The 15,050-nt window shown below is 40.8% G+C and overlaps 2 protein-coding genes across 3 annotated transcripts in view; both read right to left on the reverse strand.

Annotated features, from left to right (window-relative positions):
- Positions 1 to 1,471: 1,471 nt before the first annotated feature.
- LOC132406252 (protein fem-1 homolog C-like) lies at positions 1,472 to 5,004 on the reverse strand. The gene has a single exon (XM_059991642.1). It carries the CDS (start codon positions 4,843 to 4,845, stop codon positions 2,995 to 2,997), a length of 1,851 nt encoding a protein of 616 aa, XP_059847625.1. The 5' UTR covers positions 4,846 to 5,004; the 3' UTR covers positions 1,472 to 2,994.
- Positions 5,005 to 11,900: 6,896 nt separating this feature from the next.
- LOC132406253 (cysteine dioxygenase type 1-like) overlaps positions 11,901 to 15,050 on the reverse strand; it is a 112,730-nt gene continuing 109,580 nt past the window's right edge. For both annotated transcript variants that reach the window (XM_059991643.1, XM_059991644.1), the window contains exon 6: positions 11,901 to 12,850. In XM_059991643.1, the coding sequence (XP_059847626.1) occupies positions 12,821 to 12,850 (30 nt within the window). In that variant the 3' untranslated portion in view covers positions 11,901 to 12,820. The remainder of the gene's footprint in view (positions 12,851 to 15,050) is intronic.

Genomic DNA, 15,050 nt, shown 5'->3' on the forward strand with positions numbered 1-15,050 from the left:
ATTCCCATGTTGTGTGGGTCTATGACTGCCTACAAGTTTCCTGCAGGAGTGGAGCTAATCTGCAGGACAAATAGAAAACTGTTCAGCCCATGTTATACTGCACCATTATAATGAGATGATCTGCATGGATGGTGTGCACCTTAGTATGTGTGAGACTAATTAACAAATGTACTGAAAAATATAAGAGCCTGGGCATTGTACCTATCATATATCTCCCAAAATAAAGGGTCACAATGGGAGTGAGCCACATCTCACTGACACACAAACGACACTCACCTGGCTGCTGTGGATACGCACGACTAACTCAGAACTGGGAAATACATTCTATTCTGAGCACTGTCACAGGAAAAGGTTACCAGGTGAATAGAGGAAAAAGCTTTAAAGAGGATCTCATAGCTTCTTTGAAAAAGCCCCAAGTCCTCCAATCCCCCTAGCCACTGACCTGAGATTCTCTCTGGCCTTGACCACTTGAAGTGGGCAAGAACATTCAGATGGTACATGGACCACTCTTTGGGAGCAGTCAGATTCCATATATTACTGTTGCTACACTGCATGAGTATGGTTCAGTTTACCTGACATCACACCATCTTTTTACCTAATTATCTGCAAATTCGTTATTTTGACATAACCCCTCATCAGGAGATTGTTTCTGCCACTCTTTTAGGCTTTTGGATATATGAAGAAGAATCTACTCTTTCCTTATTTCTTTCAAATTGATATTTTTAGTTAAATTATCATTCAACCATACATGAATACAGCCAAATGAAACTGCATTCTTCCAGGACCAAAAGGTGCAAAACACAGTACCAAAAGTCATACAAAAAAAAATATATAGCTCAAGTCCTTGAGTAATATCTCCTGTAAACTGAAGGTGCAAAGGTGTTGTTAGCAAGAACAAACAGTTCCAATCTGCAGACAAATATATACACACGTACACAATCCAGCTCGTCTTCCATTGAGTGAACACTGGAGGGCACCACCAGTGGGAGGGACCAGCCTCAACCCAGCATGGACATCGTGCCACACTGCCCCTAGCTTGTCCCCTCCTGGACTGCTAGAATATGCAAGCCTGGGGCACGCGGCCTAGTCCTCACTACAACCAAAACCCCTCACCTCCCCCACCGGTCTCACCAATAAACCAGACTCGCAGTTTTTTATATTACTAATGTCCAATGGGCTATTGCGATCATAAGAAAAACTTCCAAGACAATCACTCACCGTTAAACTGCACACCCTCTTCGCACACTGACTCTGGTGCTGTTCTGTAGCAGGCAGCAACATGGTACTAGAGTTCTAGATACTAACTTTCTTCCCCTACATCTTAAATGATTTAAAGCAACGTGCACAATTGCTACCCTAATTTCCTCTTAGAATATTAAAGTTGTCCAGTTCTTTAATTTCTGCCTTTCCTTCCTCCTGCAATACAGTCCACCTCCAAAATAGATCAAAGGACTAAAGTGATCCACAGCAGTCTGTTCTGAATGTATTGTTTTATTATAAGGGCCATCCAGAAGATACATACAGTTTAGCAGCAATTTGCATTTAATATTCTTCAAACCAAACAACAGTGTAAACTCTGAACGGGCAAAGAATGTGGTAAAATAGATCCAAAAGCCAGATTTCCAAACGGAGTTATGATATGCTTAAAAAATTAGCATTCTTTTGCAGTGTGAAAACAAAGTTCCACTGCAGGCTTGCAAGTTGTTTTTTCTCCATTAAATAAAACTCTAGTAAAACAAATTAGATCTATACATAGTGCGTTATTAAACAGTCCCAATATTTACAACAGAATTTAAAGTGTTTGTCATCCTTCAACCCAATATGCACTGCAGTTATATTTTAACAGTATATTTAAAAATGCTTTGCTTTTTCAGAGGACATGGACTTACAAACTGTCTTGGGACTTAGCAGTGATCTTAAATGACACTTATAATAGCCAGTGTTAAGGGAAGAAATATTTTGGCAAATAAATGTGCAAGGTCCAAAATACATTTAATACTCAAATGGGTTAATCTGCCCTTTTTCATATCTATGATGTATGATTGTTCTTTCCAGTACTTCAATTCTTTTACTGATCTATCAAATACCCTTTCAAGTTTCAAACAAAGGATGGCTGGCCATTTAAAGATTTGGAATACAGGCTGCAATGTTTGTAGATATAATGTCCTCATTGTTTGCAATTAAAAACATAGCTTTACTAAACATCGTGCTCCAAAATGGTCAAGAGCACCAACCCTTTGTTATAGGTGTAACATGAAAGACTCATCTAAAAGTGGGATAGTGAATGGCAGAGAACAGACTGGTTTGAACCTGCAAGGAAATATCTCATGCAGAAATACTGTTTATTTGCTGCATTTGTGGTTTTTGACTTTATCTTTGCTCCATTGAGGCTGTGCTGTAAAGCTAGGTATTGAAATTTTAAATCTCACTTGGTAGCACTGTGTTAATCCATGCATCTGGTTCAGCATACATGTTTGCTGAATCCTAGAAAAGATGCCCCAGCAAGATAATCACTCAAATTTATCATCTTGGAAGCTCTGATTTTTCAACAGTTTTGAAGGAGTCTGGGGAAATTGCTTGTAACCACCCAATTGAAATTTGGAGTTCTGGTAGCAATACACAAGATTATTCAGTCACTGTGTTTTGCCCTTATACAGGCAAGGTTGGAACAGTGGGAACAGAAGTAAACCAACTGGAGGAACAAAACAACAAAAACTCTTTTAAGTGTTATTTAGCAGTCATATGCACGAACTTGCCTTTCAACCTCAGCTCTAGCCCAACATTTAGCCTCCATGACAGAAAATACAGAATAATCTACAAAACTGATTGTTCTACCTTTAAGTCTTAGTAGCCCTGCAATGTATAAATAGCCCTTCAATAGACAGACTGATTTTAGTCTCACTCTGCTTTCTGGTATCTTTATACATCAAGTTGTTGAAGCTCCATTAGAAGCACCTTGGCATGCATCCAAATTTGTTAACGTAACTTTGCACTTCAGTGTAATTGAATGAAAGCATCCAGTTCTTCTGGAATTAATCCTTTATAAACCACCTTATGTTTTTCAATAGCACGAGCAGCAAGGCACTGGAGGGTGATGTGGTTGATGGGCTGAATCAAATTCTTGACCATCTTCTTTTCATCCAGCAAATCCCAAGCAGTTTTCTTGGAGGAGTTAGTGGCATCAAAATGTGCACCAGTGTCAATCAGCATGTTCATGATATCAAGGTTGTTGTTGAATGCTGCTATGTGCAGGGGAGTATTGTTCTCATAATCTCTCGAGTCAATATCAGCACCACATTCCAAAAGGACAGAGGTCACTTGTAACGAAGGAAATTTGCAAACTGGATAGCGACCAACTGATGTTGTATCCTTATCAACTGCTAGATGTAGTGGGGTAAACCCACCTTTTCCTCTTGGGTTCAACTTCAAGAGCCTATAAATGGTTTGTTTCTTGTAGTGCTCCTGGTCAGGGCTACACTTTACCTTTTCCAACAAGGAGATCAAGTGCAAAATAATGGACAAAGCTTTGGTGAACTGTGCAACCTCTGGCGGGTTCTCTCGTTGATTCACTGCCCGTTCTACTTCACGAACACTTTTGCACAGGATACCCATAAGATCATTGAAAGACACTTTCATGGCCAGGTTACCCTTTGAACGGTCTTGCAGGACAAATGAAAAGAGCTCAGCGAACGATAGCAAGCTACTTGCAGTCATAGGGCTCAAGGGGTCCAAATTGTTCTGCTGCATATTTAGTGCATACTTCCACAAATTGATGCATCGTTCAAAGTTGCCGGAGTCAGCATAGACAGCACCTCGGTAACGGATATAGTAAGAAGTATCTGGATGGGATGGACCAAGAATTCTCTCTCTGATCAGTAAAGCCTGCATCCTCATTTCATCAGGGTCTGTTATCAGGGCTTCTAATTCTTCAGAGGTCATTACTTCCTTTGCATAATCGTAGGCCAGCACCAATTGTTCTACTTGAGGTTTCTTAACTATTTTAGTCTTATCACAGTGTCTCATCTCCATTGCTCGCTTCCAAAACTTCATAGCTCCAAGTAAATCCCTTTTCTTATCAATAAAAGTCGCTCCCAGAAGCTCCAGCGCATCAATTCGATCTTCCTTCTTAGTCTGCGAGTGATTTATAAGAAACTCCACTATGTTCATATGACCTGTGACACTGGCTGCCAGCAAGGGGCTCATTCCATAGCCATCCTTTTCCATCTTCGCTCCACACTTTAACAGCATCTTCATGATTTCCAGGCTTCCTGATTCTGCACAATCATGCAAAGCCGTGTTCCCCTTCACACTTTTCCTATTCACGTCGGCCCCTTTCTCCAGCAGATACTTAGCGATCTCTTTGTGGCCTTTGTAGCAGGAAATCATAAGGCAGGTGTGGCCGTGCCTATTGGCCACCTCCATGTCCGCCTTGTGCTCGATCAGGTACTTGACGATTTCCAGGTGGCCATCGAAGCATGCGGCCCGCAGAGGGGTGGAGTTGGTCAGGGTGGTATTGTTGACGGAGGCGCCGTGCTCCAGCAGGCTCCGCACCACCGACAGATGCCCAGCGGCCGACGCCGCCCACAGTGGCGGCGCCCCCTCGATTGTCTCCCCATCGAAGTTAACGGAGCCGCCGAGCTCCACCTTGGCCTTGCAGTGCTCCATCAGGTAGTCAACCACTTGCAGGTGGCCATACCTGGAGGCGATGAGCAGCGGGGTGCCGCCGTTGGTCTTCTCCAGAGTCACTGCCTCCAGCTCCTCGGCGGTCCGGTTGCTGAGCAACTTTTGCATAAGTTTCAACTTGCCATCTCGAGCTGCGTTGAACACCGCGGTCTTGATGTCCATCTTCGGGCCGCCTCTGCCATTTAAACATTGACCGAGCCACCGAACCAGCAGCCGGGGTGGAGAGCGGGTGAAAGGGAAGGCCGCCGCCAATCCCCTCAGACTTCGCCTCGGCCCAGAACCGGGTGCAAAATGGAGATCGTCCGGCCGAGGGCTCCAGCTGGCCTCAGCGCGCATGCCCAGCCAGGCTTGCTGGGACATCATCTCGGCTTGACATGTGACACTAAGGAACTACAATGTCCAGAATACTCTGCAATCCCATCTCCTCCAGCAATTGGCGGGGAGGCGGGGACAGGATCTTGACGGCACTTTTGATTGATAGCCATTCTGGCGAATTCGTTCGCCGGCTGATTAACTTAGCCAATCGATGCAGAGAAGAGGTGGGTTTGTACCGTAAATCAGGCCCATGGCCACTCAATGGAGGGAGTTGCAAGTTTTAGGTGTCCTGTGTCAAATTCGTAGGCAATATTAAATAGGCATAATCGGTGCAGGGAAATGAACAGTCGACATTTCGGGTCGCAACCCTTCTACTGAACGTGCCTTCATGCCTCTTGCTTAGTAGAAGAAAATTCTGCAATATTTTAATTGAGTAGTTAAGTCAGAGTCTGGTTTATTATTGCAGGATTTTGCGAATAAAACACGCGAGAATCCTTTTATGTGGTTAACAAAAGCCACGACCATATTCCTATAACGTACAAGAGTAGTCGCTTTACACTAACGTCATTACGTAAGACACCGTCTCCAAGTGAACGAAATAACGGCGTGGAATGGTTTCCATAAAGAACAATATGTGTTACCTCTCACCCATTGCATGTTGCGAAATTTGTTGAAATGTTAATGGAATTTAGCAGAGGACACTCACTTTATTAATCCTTTTACTTACAGGGGATTCTCAAGTTGTGGAAGGAATAACCTGCAGAAGTTTGACTTCATCCTAATTTTCCCATTTTAAAAATAAATTCAGGAAAGTTCGTTATGTAAATTCCAGCCTCTTCAGGAGTCGTAGAATAGGGTTATCAGCCAGTAGCTAGTAGATTGCTAGTCTTCAAAAATAAGTGGTTCTTGCATGTATAATTTGATTCAAAGACAGGTAATTAAGCAAGGAGTCCATAAGTCAAGACAAAAATGGGAAAGTGATTTGAATATTAAAATTGAAGAAACAAATTGGTCAAGACTATGTCTTGACAGTATGACAAATACAATAAATGTTCGGTTAAGATTAGTGCAGTATAATTTTCTACATCAATTATATATTACACCACAAAAAATAAAAAAATTTAATCCAAATTTATCGGATCAGTGTTTCAGATGTAACCAGGAAACTGGTACTTTTTTACATGCGACATGGTCTTGTTCTAAAATTCAACCTTTTTGGACAAATTTAAGACTTTTACTGGAACAAATTACAGGAACACAATTTCCTCATAATCCAATATTATTTTTACTAGGTGATATTGAAGGGATAAAACCGAAACTCAAACTAAAGTATCAGAAAGAATTTATAAAAATTGCACTGGCAGTAGCCAAAAAAGCTATTGCAGTTACTTGGAAATCGGATACACATTTAAGTATAGATTCTTGGAAGAAAGAAATCTATGGTTGTATTCCATTAGAAAAAATTACTTATAATTTAAGAGATAAATATGAAACATTTTTGAAAATTTGGAGCCCTTATTTACAAAAGACAGGATTAAATATATAGATGCTTTGAAGATGAAACAATTGGTTATTAGGGGAAAGAAATAAATATACATATTAAAATTATTACGAATTCCATGGAGCATGTGGAGATCTTCCAATAACCAGGCTTTCTTTCTTTCTTTTTTTTTCTATAGGGCAGTTAGGGGGGAGGGGTTAAGGGGAGGGGGTATGGGTTATATACATTGTTTTTTCATACTTTGTAATCATTTAAAAATGCAAAAAAAAAAGTGGTTTGCATATAACTTCTGCTGTAATTAAACATATATTTTGTCTTAAGTTTATATAAGTTGTAGCTGTCGGTTCACAATAGGAAGCTGCTAAGATATGGTTTGGAAACTGACGACAAATGTATTTATTTTACTTTATCAAACAATGTAATATCCGTTGATAATTTAAGGCCATGGAAACTGAATGTGGGACACTATGATTCTAGCATTTTAACTACACAGGCAACAACAAAGTGTTCATGTTACTTGACCCTTGGTGAAATTGTTCATTTCTGATGTACAAGAAAATTGGTTTACTAGAACATAACCCTTATATAACCTGGGTACTGTCTGTATTTACTTTTCACTGGGTTTTACTGACAAGGGTAGTACTGTATATATTACCTATTCCTAATTGTCTTCAAGCAGGTGATGCCATTTTCATAGGTCTTGCAGGTGTCCTGCTCACAAGTGCTTACAATGCTGTTGTGCAACGTCCTTAGACCCAACGAATAAACTCTTCTCAGGCTTTCAAACGGGTACAGCTTATTGATTATAACTGACCATTCAATGACAAACTCTGCCATCTTCATCAGGGATGATACCTGGGCTTGTCTAGTCTGGTGGTATTTATAACTCCATAGTCCTGATTGGTTAGTCCTCATCCTATCAGTTTTCCACTCTCTAACCTTGCTTACAATTAAATTTCAGTTCTTACTTAGAGCAAGACCTTTGTCTTTGTTAAATTTCTTTTCCTCTAGTTTTATTTCAAAGGCTTCCTTCACCAGGTGGTTCCAAGTGCCACTGGCGTGACACAGTAGTTTTATACCTTGAAGTCAATCCTATGGCCACTGCGAATGCAATGTTCTGCTACTGTCGATTCCTCTGAGTAGCCCAGATACATCTCCTGTGCTCCTTGATGCAGATTTCCACTGTAGGTCCTGTCTGTGTGATATAGACTGCTCCACATTCACAGGAATCCTGTAAACACCAGCCAACCTGAGTCCCACGTCACCTTTGGCCAGCATAAGCTGTGACTTAGGCTTCCTTATGGGGATGTGGATGGTATTAATCCAGTATTTCTTCAGGATCCTGGCAATCTTTCCAGAAACTGTGGAAATATAGGGAAGACAGGTGGTAGTGACGTGTTCCTCTTCATTGTTAGATTTCCTGGTTTTTCCATTGGCCCCTTTAAGGGCCTGATTGATTTACTTCACCTTGTAGCCGTTAAGTAGGAACATCGTGCATAACTGTCATATTAGCTTGGGGAGGAAATAATGAAGGACCCAGTAATACCCAGTATTACCCAGTAATAATGAAGGACCAGCAAGATATTTCTAAATGAAAACATGTGATATGATGCCTTTTGTTCTTGGTGGGAGAGATTTGTATCATATTAGATTTTGTAAATCATTGAATGAATGTCTAGCGAATCAAATGACAATCGAGCTCCTTCTGATCTTGTTGCATGTGGGGTCTGTTAGTGAGTAATGTTTGCAGAGTGTCTGTACAGAGTAATACTGAAGGTCTGTTAATGTCTGTAAAGTATTTGTTGATTGTAGCTGGATTCTTTCTTCGTCTCAGGCACCATTAAAATGGGGTTGTCTGTCTGCACTTGGCCTCATTGTTTATGTAAACTTTAGTGAGCTTTCAAAAGCCCAAGGAATGCAAGAAGTGATCATGACAACGTCTAATTGATTTATGAAGACTGTGTTAATGGACAGAGTATGTTTTGTGAGTGAACACACTGCAGCCAGTGAGCTTCTCCACTTCTGATGGAAGAAAGATCATTGCTGAGGATCGATGAGCCTAGGATAATGCTCAAGGACACTTCCAAAGAGATACCTCAGAGCTGTATGATCAACTTCCATCAGTCAAAAGCATCTTTCTCTGCCTATTGGATGCTTGTTTTGTGATGACCACTAACTTCACTTTTATCAGGGCTTCCAGATACCGTATCTGGGTCAATGCCTTCTTGATCTCAAGGACATTCACACTCACCTCACCTTGAATTCAGCTCGTTGGTCCATGTTTGTATCAATTACGTGATGAGGTCTGGGGTGGAGTGGTTATAGTGGTTTCTGCTGGATTCCCTCTCCAAACCCAGATGTATAGGCTGGCAGGTTAATTGACTGCTGTTAATTAGCTCTGGTGTGTAACAGAATGGTAGAATCTGGGGGGAGGAGGAGTAATAGAAACATAGAAAACCTACAGCACAATACAGGCCCTTCAGCCCAAGATGCTGTGCCGAACATGTACTTACTTTAAGGGATTGGACACGCTGGAGTCAGGAAGCATGTTCCCGCTGATGGGTGAGCCCAGAACTAGAGGCCACAGTTTAAGAATAAGGGGTAGGCCACTTAGAACAGAGATGCAGAAAAACTTATTCACCCAGAGAATGGTGGATATGTGGAATGCTCTGCCCCAGAAGGCAGTGGAGGCCAAGTCTCTGGATGCATTCAAGAGAGAGTTAGATAGAGCTCTTATAGATAGCGGGGTCAAAGGATATGGGGAGAGGGCAGGAACGGGGTCCTGATTGTGTATGATCAGCCATGATCAGTGAATAGCGGTGCAGGCTGAATGGCTTACTCCTGCACCAACTGTCTATTGTCTATTTAGAAATTACCTAGGGTTACCCATGGCCGTCTATTTTTCTAAGCTCCATGTACCTATCCAGGAGTCTCTTAAAATACCCTATTGTACCTGCCTCCACCACTATCGCCGGCAGCCCATTCCATGCACTCTCCACTCTCTGCATAAATAAACCTACCCCTGGCATTTCCTCTGAACCTACTCCCTAGCACCTTAAAACTGTGTCCTCTCGTGTTAGCCATTTCAGTCCTGGGAAAAAGCCTCTGACTATCCACACGATCAATGCTTCTCATCATCTTATACACCTCTATCAGGTCACCTCTCATCCTGTGTCATCCCTGCATCCTTTCCACATCCTTCCTATAGTGAGGTGACCAGAACTGAGCACAGCACTCCAAGTGGGGTCTGACCAGGGTCCCATAAAGCTGCAACACTACCTCTCAGTTCTTCATTTTAAGAGGGATTGAATTTAAAAGCAGGGAGGTTATGCAGCATATGCATAGGGTAGTGGTAAGGCTACATCCAGAGCATTGGGTGCAGGTCCGGTCTCCTCACTTTGATGGAGAATGTGAGGAGAAAAGAAAATGAAATTGATTTAGGATTAGCATAAAAGGGTGATTGTTATCTGAGAGGCCTCAATGGGTCCAAGTGTCTGTTTCCATGCTGTGTCTGTCTATGAATTTGTGTTTAATAGTGTAAGGTTGTCCTGTCAGGGTACCCATCATTTTGAATAGCTAGAACAGCAAGAATGCAGCAGGATGTGTTCCCTGTTCTATGGAGACTGGTCTATTGTGATCATTATGTCACATTGAGTACTGTTGGAATTGGTGGTGTTGTAAACTGTGTTCCTGACAATTGAAGAAGGGCAGACCTACAGGTGTAGATTGTTACCAGAAGAGCCAAGTCTAATTTTGCAACTTGCACAGTTTTACCTGAAAATGATAGCTAATACAGTATCCTCTAGGTAAAACTTACCTATATAGTGCTTAAAGCCAGTGCTCTGTGATCCAGTTTCAAGATGACCTACCGCCCATTACACCATTAGTGTTTAGCGCAACAATGAAAGTCCTCCATCTCTGGCAAGGTTCAGGGTTTATTTCATCATGTCTGTAGCTTCTTCTTGGTTTTCACTATCATCAGTTATGCAAGTCCCAGGTGGAGACTCAGGAATACCATCACACTCCGATGTAGAAAGAATCTTCATTGCTGTTTCTGTTAAGATTTTGTTTTACCAGTAAGGGTTGTTAGCTCTGAGCTGAACTCCCAAACTTGGAGGACAGGTGGACCACTATGAGTCTGACCTCTGCACTTTGACCTGCTTGGTATGCATGACCCTACCAAGAGCCAAAGCATGAAGTCCTGACTCCAGCCAGTTTCTAGTTTAGCTAAACCAAAATGATGATAACACAATTTTTGCTAATGTTGAGCATGACAATGAGTGCCCCAAGGTCACAAAGCTGCTGTAACACATGTGCTGTGGTACAGAGAGAGGCGGGAGAATGAAGTGGGATTAGTCTGTCCTCCAAGTCCCAGCTTCATTCTACAAAGAATGAGGGCATTTGTGCCACATGCAGGAGCTTTAAGCCTTCATGCATTAACAAGTTTCACAAGCTGGCTGCTTAGCTCACTGTGAGAAGCAGCAAAACCCAGAAAATAGAGCTAGGCAAATGCATATCCTGTCAAGACATTTCAACCACACCTCCTGACACCTTAGACAGGAACCTGCACAACCTGATACTTGGAGACAGACAGGCAGACACTGACACTCAAAACCAAGCAGGCAGACACCAGTGCCACTTGCCCTGAGCATTTCACTGTCACAACATGTTGAAATCTTAGTAAAGGGACTTGATATAAAACTAGTGACTGCACAAACATATCAATGAAGGAGGAAGGAACCAATTGCACAAACACACAAACATGCACATACTTGGACTTATGTACACGTTCAGTTACACTGTACTGTGTAAAAATTTTAAGCACGTAATTTTAATTTTTAAAATTGTACAGCAGAGATGCTTTCAAAAATAATGAAAAACTTCTAAATATCAAAAAAATGAAGAGCAGTAAGTAATAAAAAACTAAATCAAATGAATATTTTGTGTAACCACACCTTGCCTTTAAAACTGCATCAATTCTCTTCAGAACACTGTTGAGCAGTGTTCTAAGAAAATTGGCTGGTAGGTTTTTCCGAGCATCTTGGAGACTTTTACTGTCTCGATCTCCAGGTAATCCCAGACAGCGTCATTGGCGTTGGGATCAGAACTCTTTGGGCTCTGAGTCTAACCCAAGCTGGAGGTTTATGTCCTTTATATTCACAGAGACGACACAAACCAAGGAGACTGTGAAAAGGAGGAGGGGGAAGGAATGATAATGAGAATAAAAAAAATGTGGAAGACCATTTGCGTAGGTTGCAGTTTTTTTGCTGCTTTTTTTCTTATCATTTGTGTTTATAAATCATCTTTAGGTTTACTTGCTGATTGAGTTGGCACTGAAGAAACATTTTAGCAAGTCAAAGGGCAGGTGCACCTCACACAATAATAGTAACAAAGTCATATAAAAGTTGTGTAAACTTTATTCTTCACTTTTAGTAACATTGAAATAAAAGCAATGCTGAGGTTCATAAGGTTTCAATGATGGCTTGACAGGTCAATCTAGAAACTGCTGTTTGTGATATTAGTGAGTAAATACTTGATTTATTATACAAGCACACAGTTGTCCATACTTTTTATTACTTTTTACCTGATCATTTTAATGGTTATCAGCCCTGCTTTTATAATATTTTGGTAATATAGCATGTTACTACAACTGACAACATTCAGATCAGTGCAAAAAGAACTTAGGTGAATATAGCATCCAGAAAAATATCTCTTAATAATTGCACAAATAATTTGTATGTTCCCAACATTGATAAGCTGGCAGAAAACCTGGAATGGCAGCAGATCTGTTTCCATTTCCCATTCAGCAGTTGAAGGGCCAGTTTCTACAGTGCACAGCTCTGTAACTGTATGTTGTTATGAGATGTAAATCACTCGCTTTACACAGTGGATGCATGAAACCATTATTGATGGACGTTGGGTCACAGTCCATATGATAGTAGAGAGAGAATCTTGCCTGTCTAGTTACTTGCACCAGTAGAAAATAAAAGACATCTGCATCAAAATTTTAGTCCTTTGAATTTCCACTTACAAAGTGGCTCCATCAGCTAGTTATGAATATTCTAGTGAAGAACACCTGGAAAGATCACTTTTGAGTAAAATTGAAACATCTATAGCTAAAAAAGTTATTTGAAGCAATAATGCAAGAGCTATTTGAAATTTCTGTGAATACAAACAATTGAAAGATAAAAATCCGTGATTCATTTAAACAAAATAAGTCCATGTGGTCTAAGCAAAATTGCAAAAGATATATTATTCTGACTTCAGCCATAAGCACCAGTAAATGTCGTTTACGTCACAGCTTATCTTAGTCCATTTTCTTTAGTTGTTTTCTTTTGATTCAGCAGTTTCCTTGGAGTAATAGAAATGTTTTGTTATTGTTATGTTTGAGTACACTTTAATTTTACAGTATGCTTTTGATCTGCCCTCCCACTGCAGCACGATTGTATCACAACATTTTCCAGTAGTGTACATTGAAACATTTTTAGCACACAAGCCCTGAGACAGGCCCATTATGCATTATGTATCCCATTTTGCTTTTATCCTCCTTCTCCACAGATATAATATATAATAATTCTCCATGTGATACTTCTTCCACCTTCTTGGAAAAACATTGTTCCATTAAAATAGTTCTAGCCTCAGAGATTTAACTTGTATAACTGTATCATATCCCAAGAGATAACATTACTTCAACTTTAATTATATATGTCTGTGATCACTTTACCATGATCCATTCTCAACAGGTTGCAGGCCAAAAATGCTACACTTGCTGTCGATGTCTCTCATTAGTGATGCTGTGAGCAAATATCTCTTCATGGTGATAGCTGTAATGCACTCCAACAAGGATCTAAATGGTCACATCAATGCCTTGTGCTGTTGTACTATGCCCATTCAATGCCACCCATGTCCATGTCACTCCTGATTCCATCACAGCCCAGCTTTACTCAGTATGACTTCCCTCAACCACATTAATCTAAATACAAGTTGATAACCTGTATCCAAAAACCTCTGAAATCCAAAACTGAAAATTCCACAAGCACCATGAAGGTTCCCAGGCAATACGCACGTCTCTGCACACCACAGACAGCTCTGAGAAGTGACCTCACATATGTAATGAACAGAAGTTAATGAAAAATAGGAAAACATTGCATAAAGTGAAAAATGAAGATCCTGATTGCATATTGAAAGAGTGGATTCACCAACAATGGAATGAACATATGCCACTTAAAGGTATGCTCATCATGAAACAAGCAAAGATCTATCATGATGAATCTAAAATTGAATATAGCTGTGTATATTCAGCAGGCTGATTGCAGAAATTTAGGAAAAGGCACAGAATTAAATTTTTAAAGATTTGTGGTGACAAAGCATCTGCTGATTACGAAGCAGTAGAGAAATTCATTGACAAGTTTGCCAAGATCATCGCAGATGAAAATTTAACACAGTGAATGGCTGCATCAGTATATATGTGATGAACAAGCGTAAGAAAACGAATTGGAAATGGTGGCGATCCCAAACTATCTCATTATATATTTCAAAATTTGCAAAAAATCTGAAATCTGAAACACTTCCAGCTCCAAGCATTTCAGATAAGGGATGCTCAATCTGTACCCAGCTATGTTGGGCTGTGTGTTTGTTCTCAAATGTGAGCTGTAGCCAAGCAATTCTTAGAATGTAGAATGTTTCAGCACAGGAATAGGCCCACGATGTTGTGCTGAACTAATTCAGCGAATGATGCCTAATTGTACTAAACTTTTCTGCCTGAGTATTTCTCTCTATTCTCTGCATGTTTTAATGCCTAAGGGCCTCTTAAACATCTTTACTGTATTTGTCTCCACTACCACTACAGACAGTGCATTTCAGGCACCTAGTGCTGGGTTAAAAAGGCACTTGGCCTACAATCCTCCTTTGGATTCCCCTCTCACGTACTTCATAAAATAGGAGACCTGAAATGAATGCAGATGTGGCCAGACGGGAGTTTTATGAAGCTGCAATACTTTGACTAATGCAAGACAAACATGCCGTTTATCTCCTATACCAGTCTATCAACTTCTGTGGCCGCTTTCAGGAAGTTTTGGATTGGGACCCCAAAATCCCTCTGTACATCAACACTTAATAGAAACATAAGAGATTCTGTAGATGCTGGAGGACTTGAAAAACACACACTAAGTGCTGGAGGAACTCAGCAAGTCCAGCAGTATCTATGGAGAAAAATGGACGGATGACATTTCAGGCAGAGACTGCTTATCAGGACTGGAAAGGAAGGGGCCAGAATAAGAAGGTGGGGGAAGGGGAATAAATACAATCTGGACCTTTGAACACCTGACGAGAAGATTTAAGCTTCTTCATGGTAGGTGTAACCTGAATAGATAAAAAATATTTCACTTTAAATGACGTATGTGATCACAGTTTTACCACAATCCATTCTCAATATGACCCAGGCCAAAAATGCCACATGTGATATCCATGTTTCTCATTAGTGCAAGCTTAAGTCTTCATGATGATACACTCCAGCAGTGCTCGATGTAGCCATATCTATGGCCTGTGTTGT

The sequence above is a fragment of the Hypanus sabinus genome, chromosome 16 (assembly GCF_030144855.1).
Source record: "Hypanus sabinus isolate sHypSab1 chromosome 16, sHypSab1.hap1, whole genome shotgun sequence".
NCBI classification, from domain to species: Eukaryota; Metazoa; Chordata; class Chondrichthyes; order Myliobatiformes; family Dasyatidae; genus Hypanus; species Hypanus sabinus.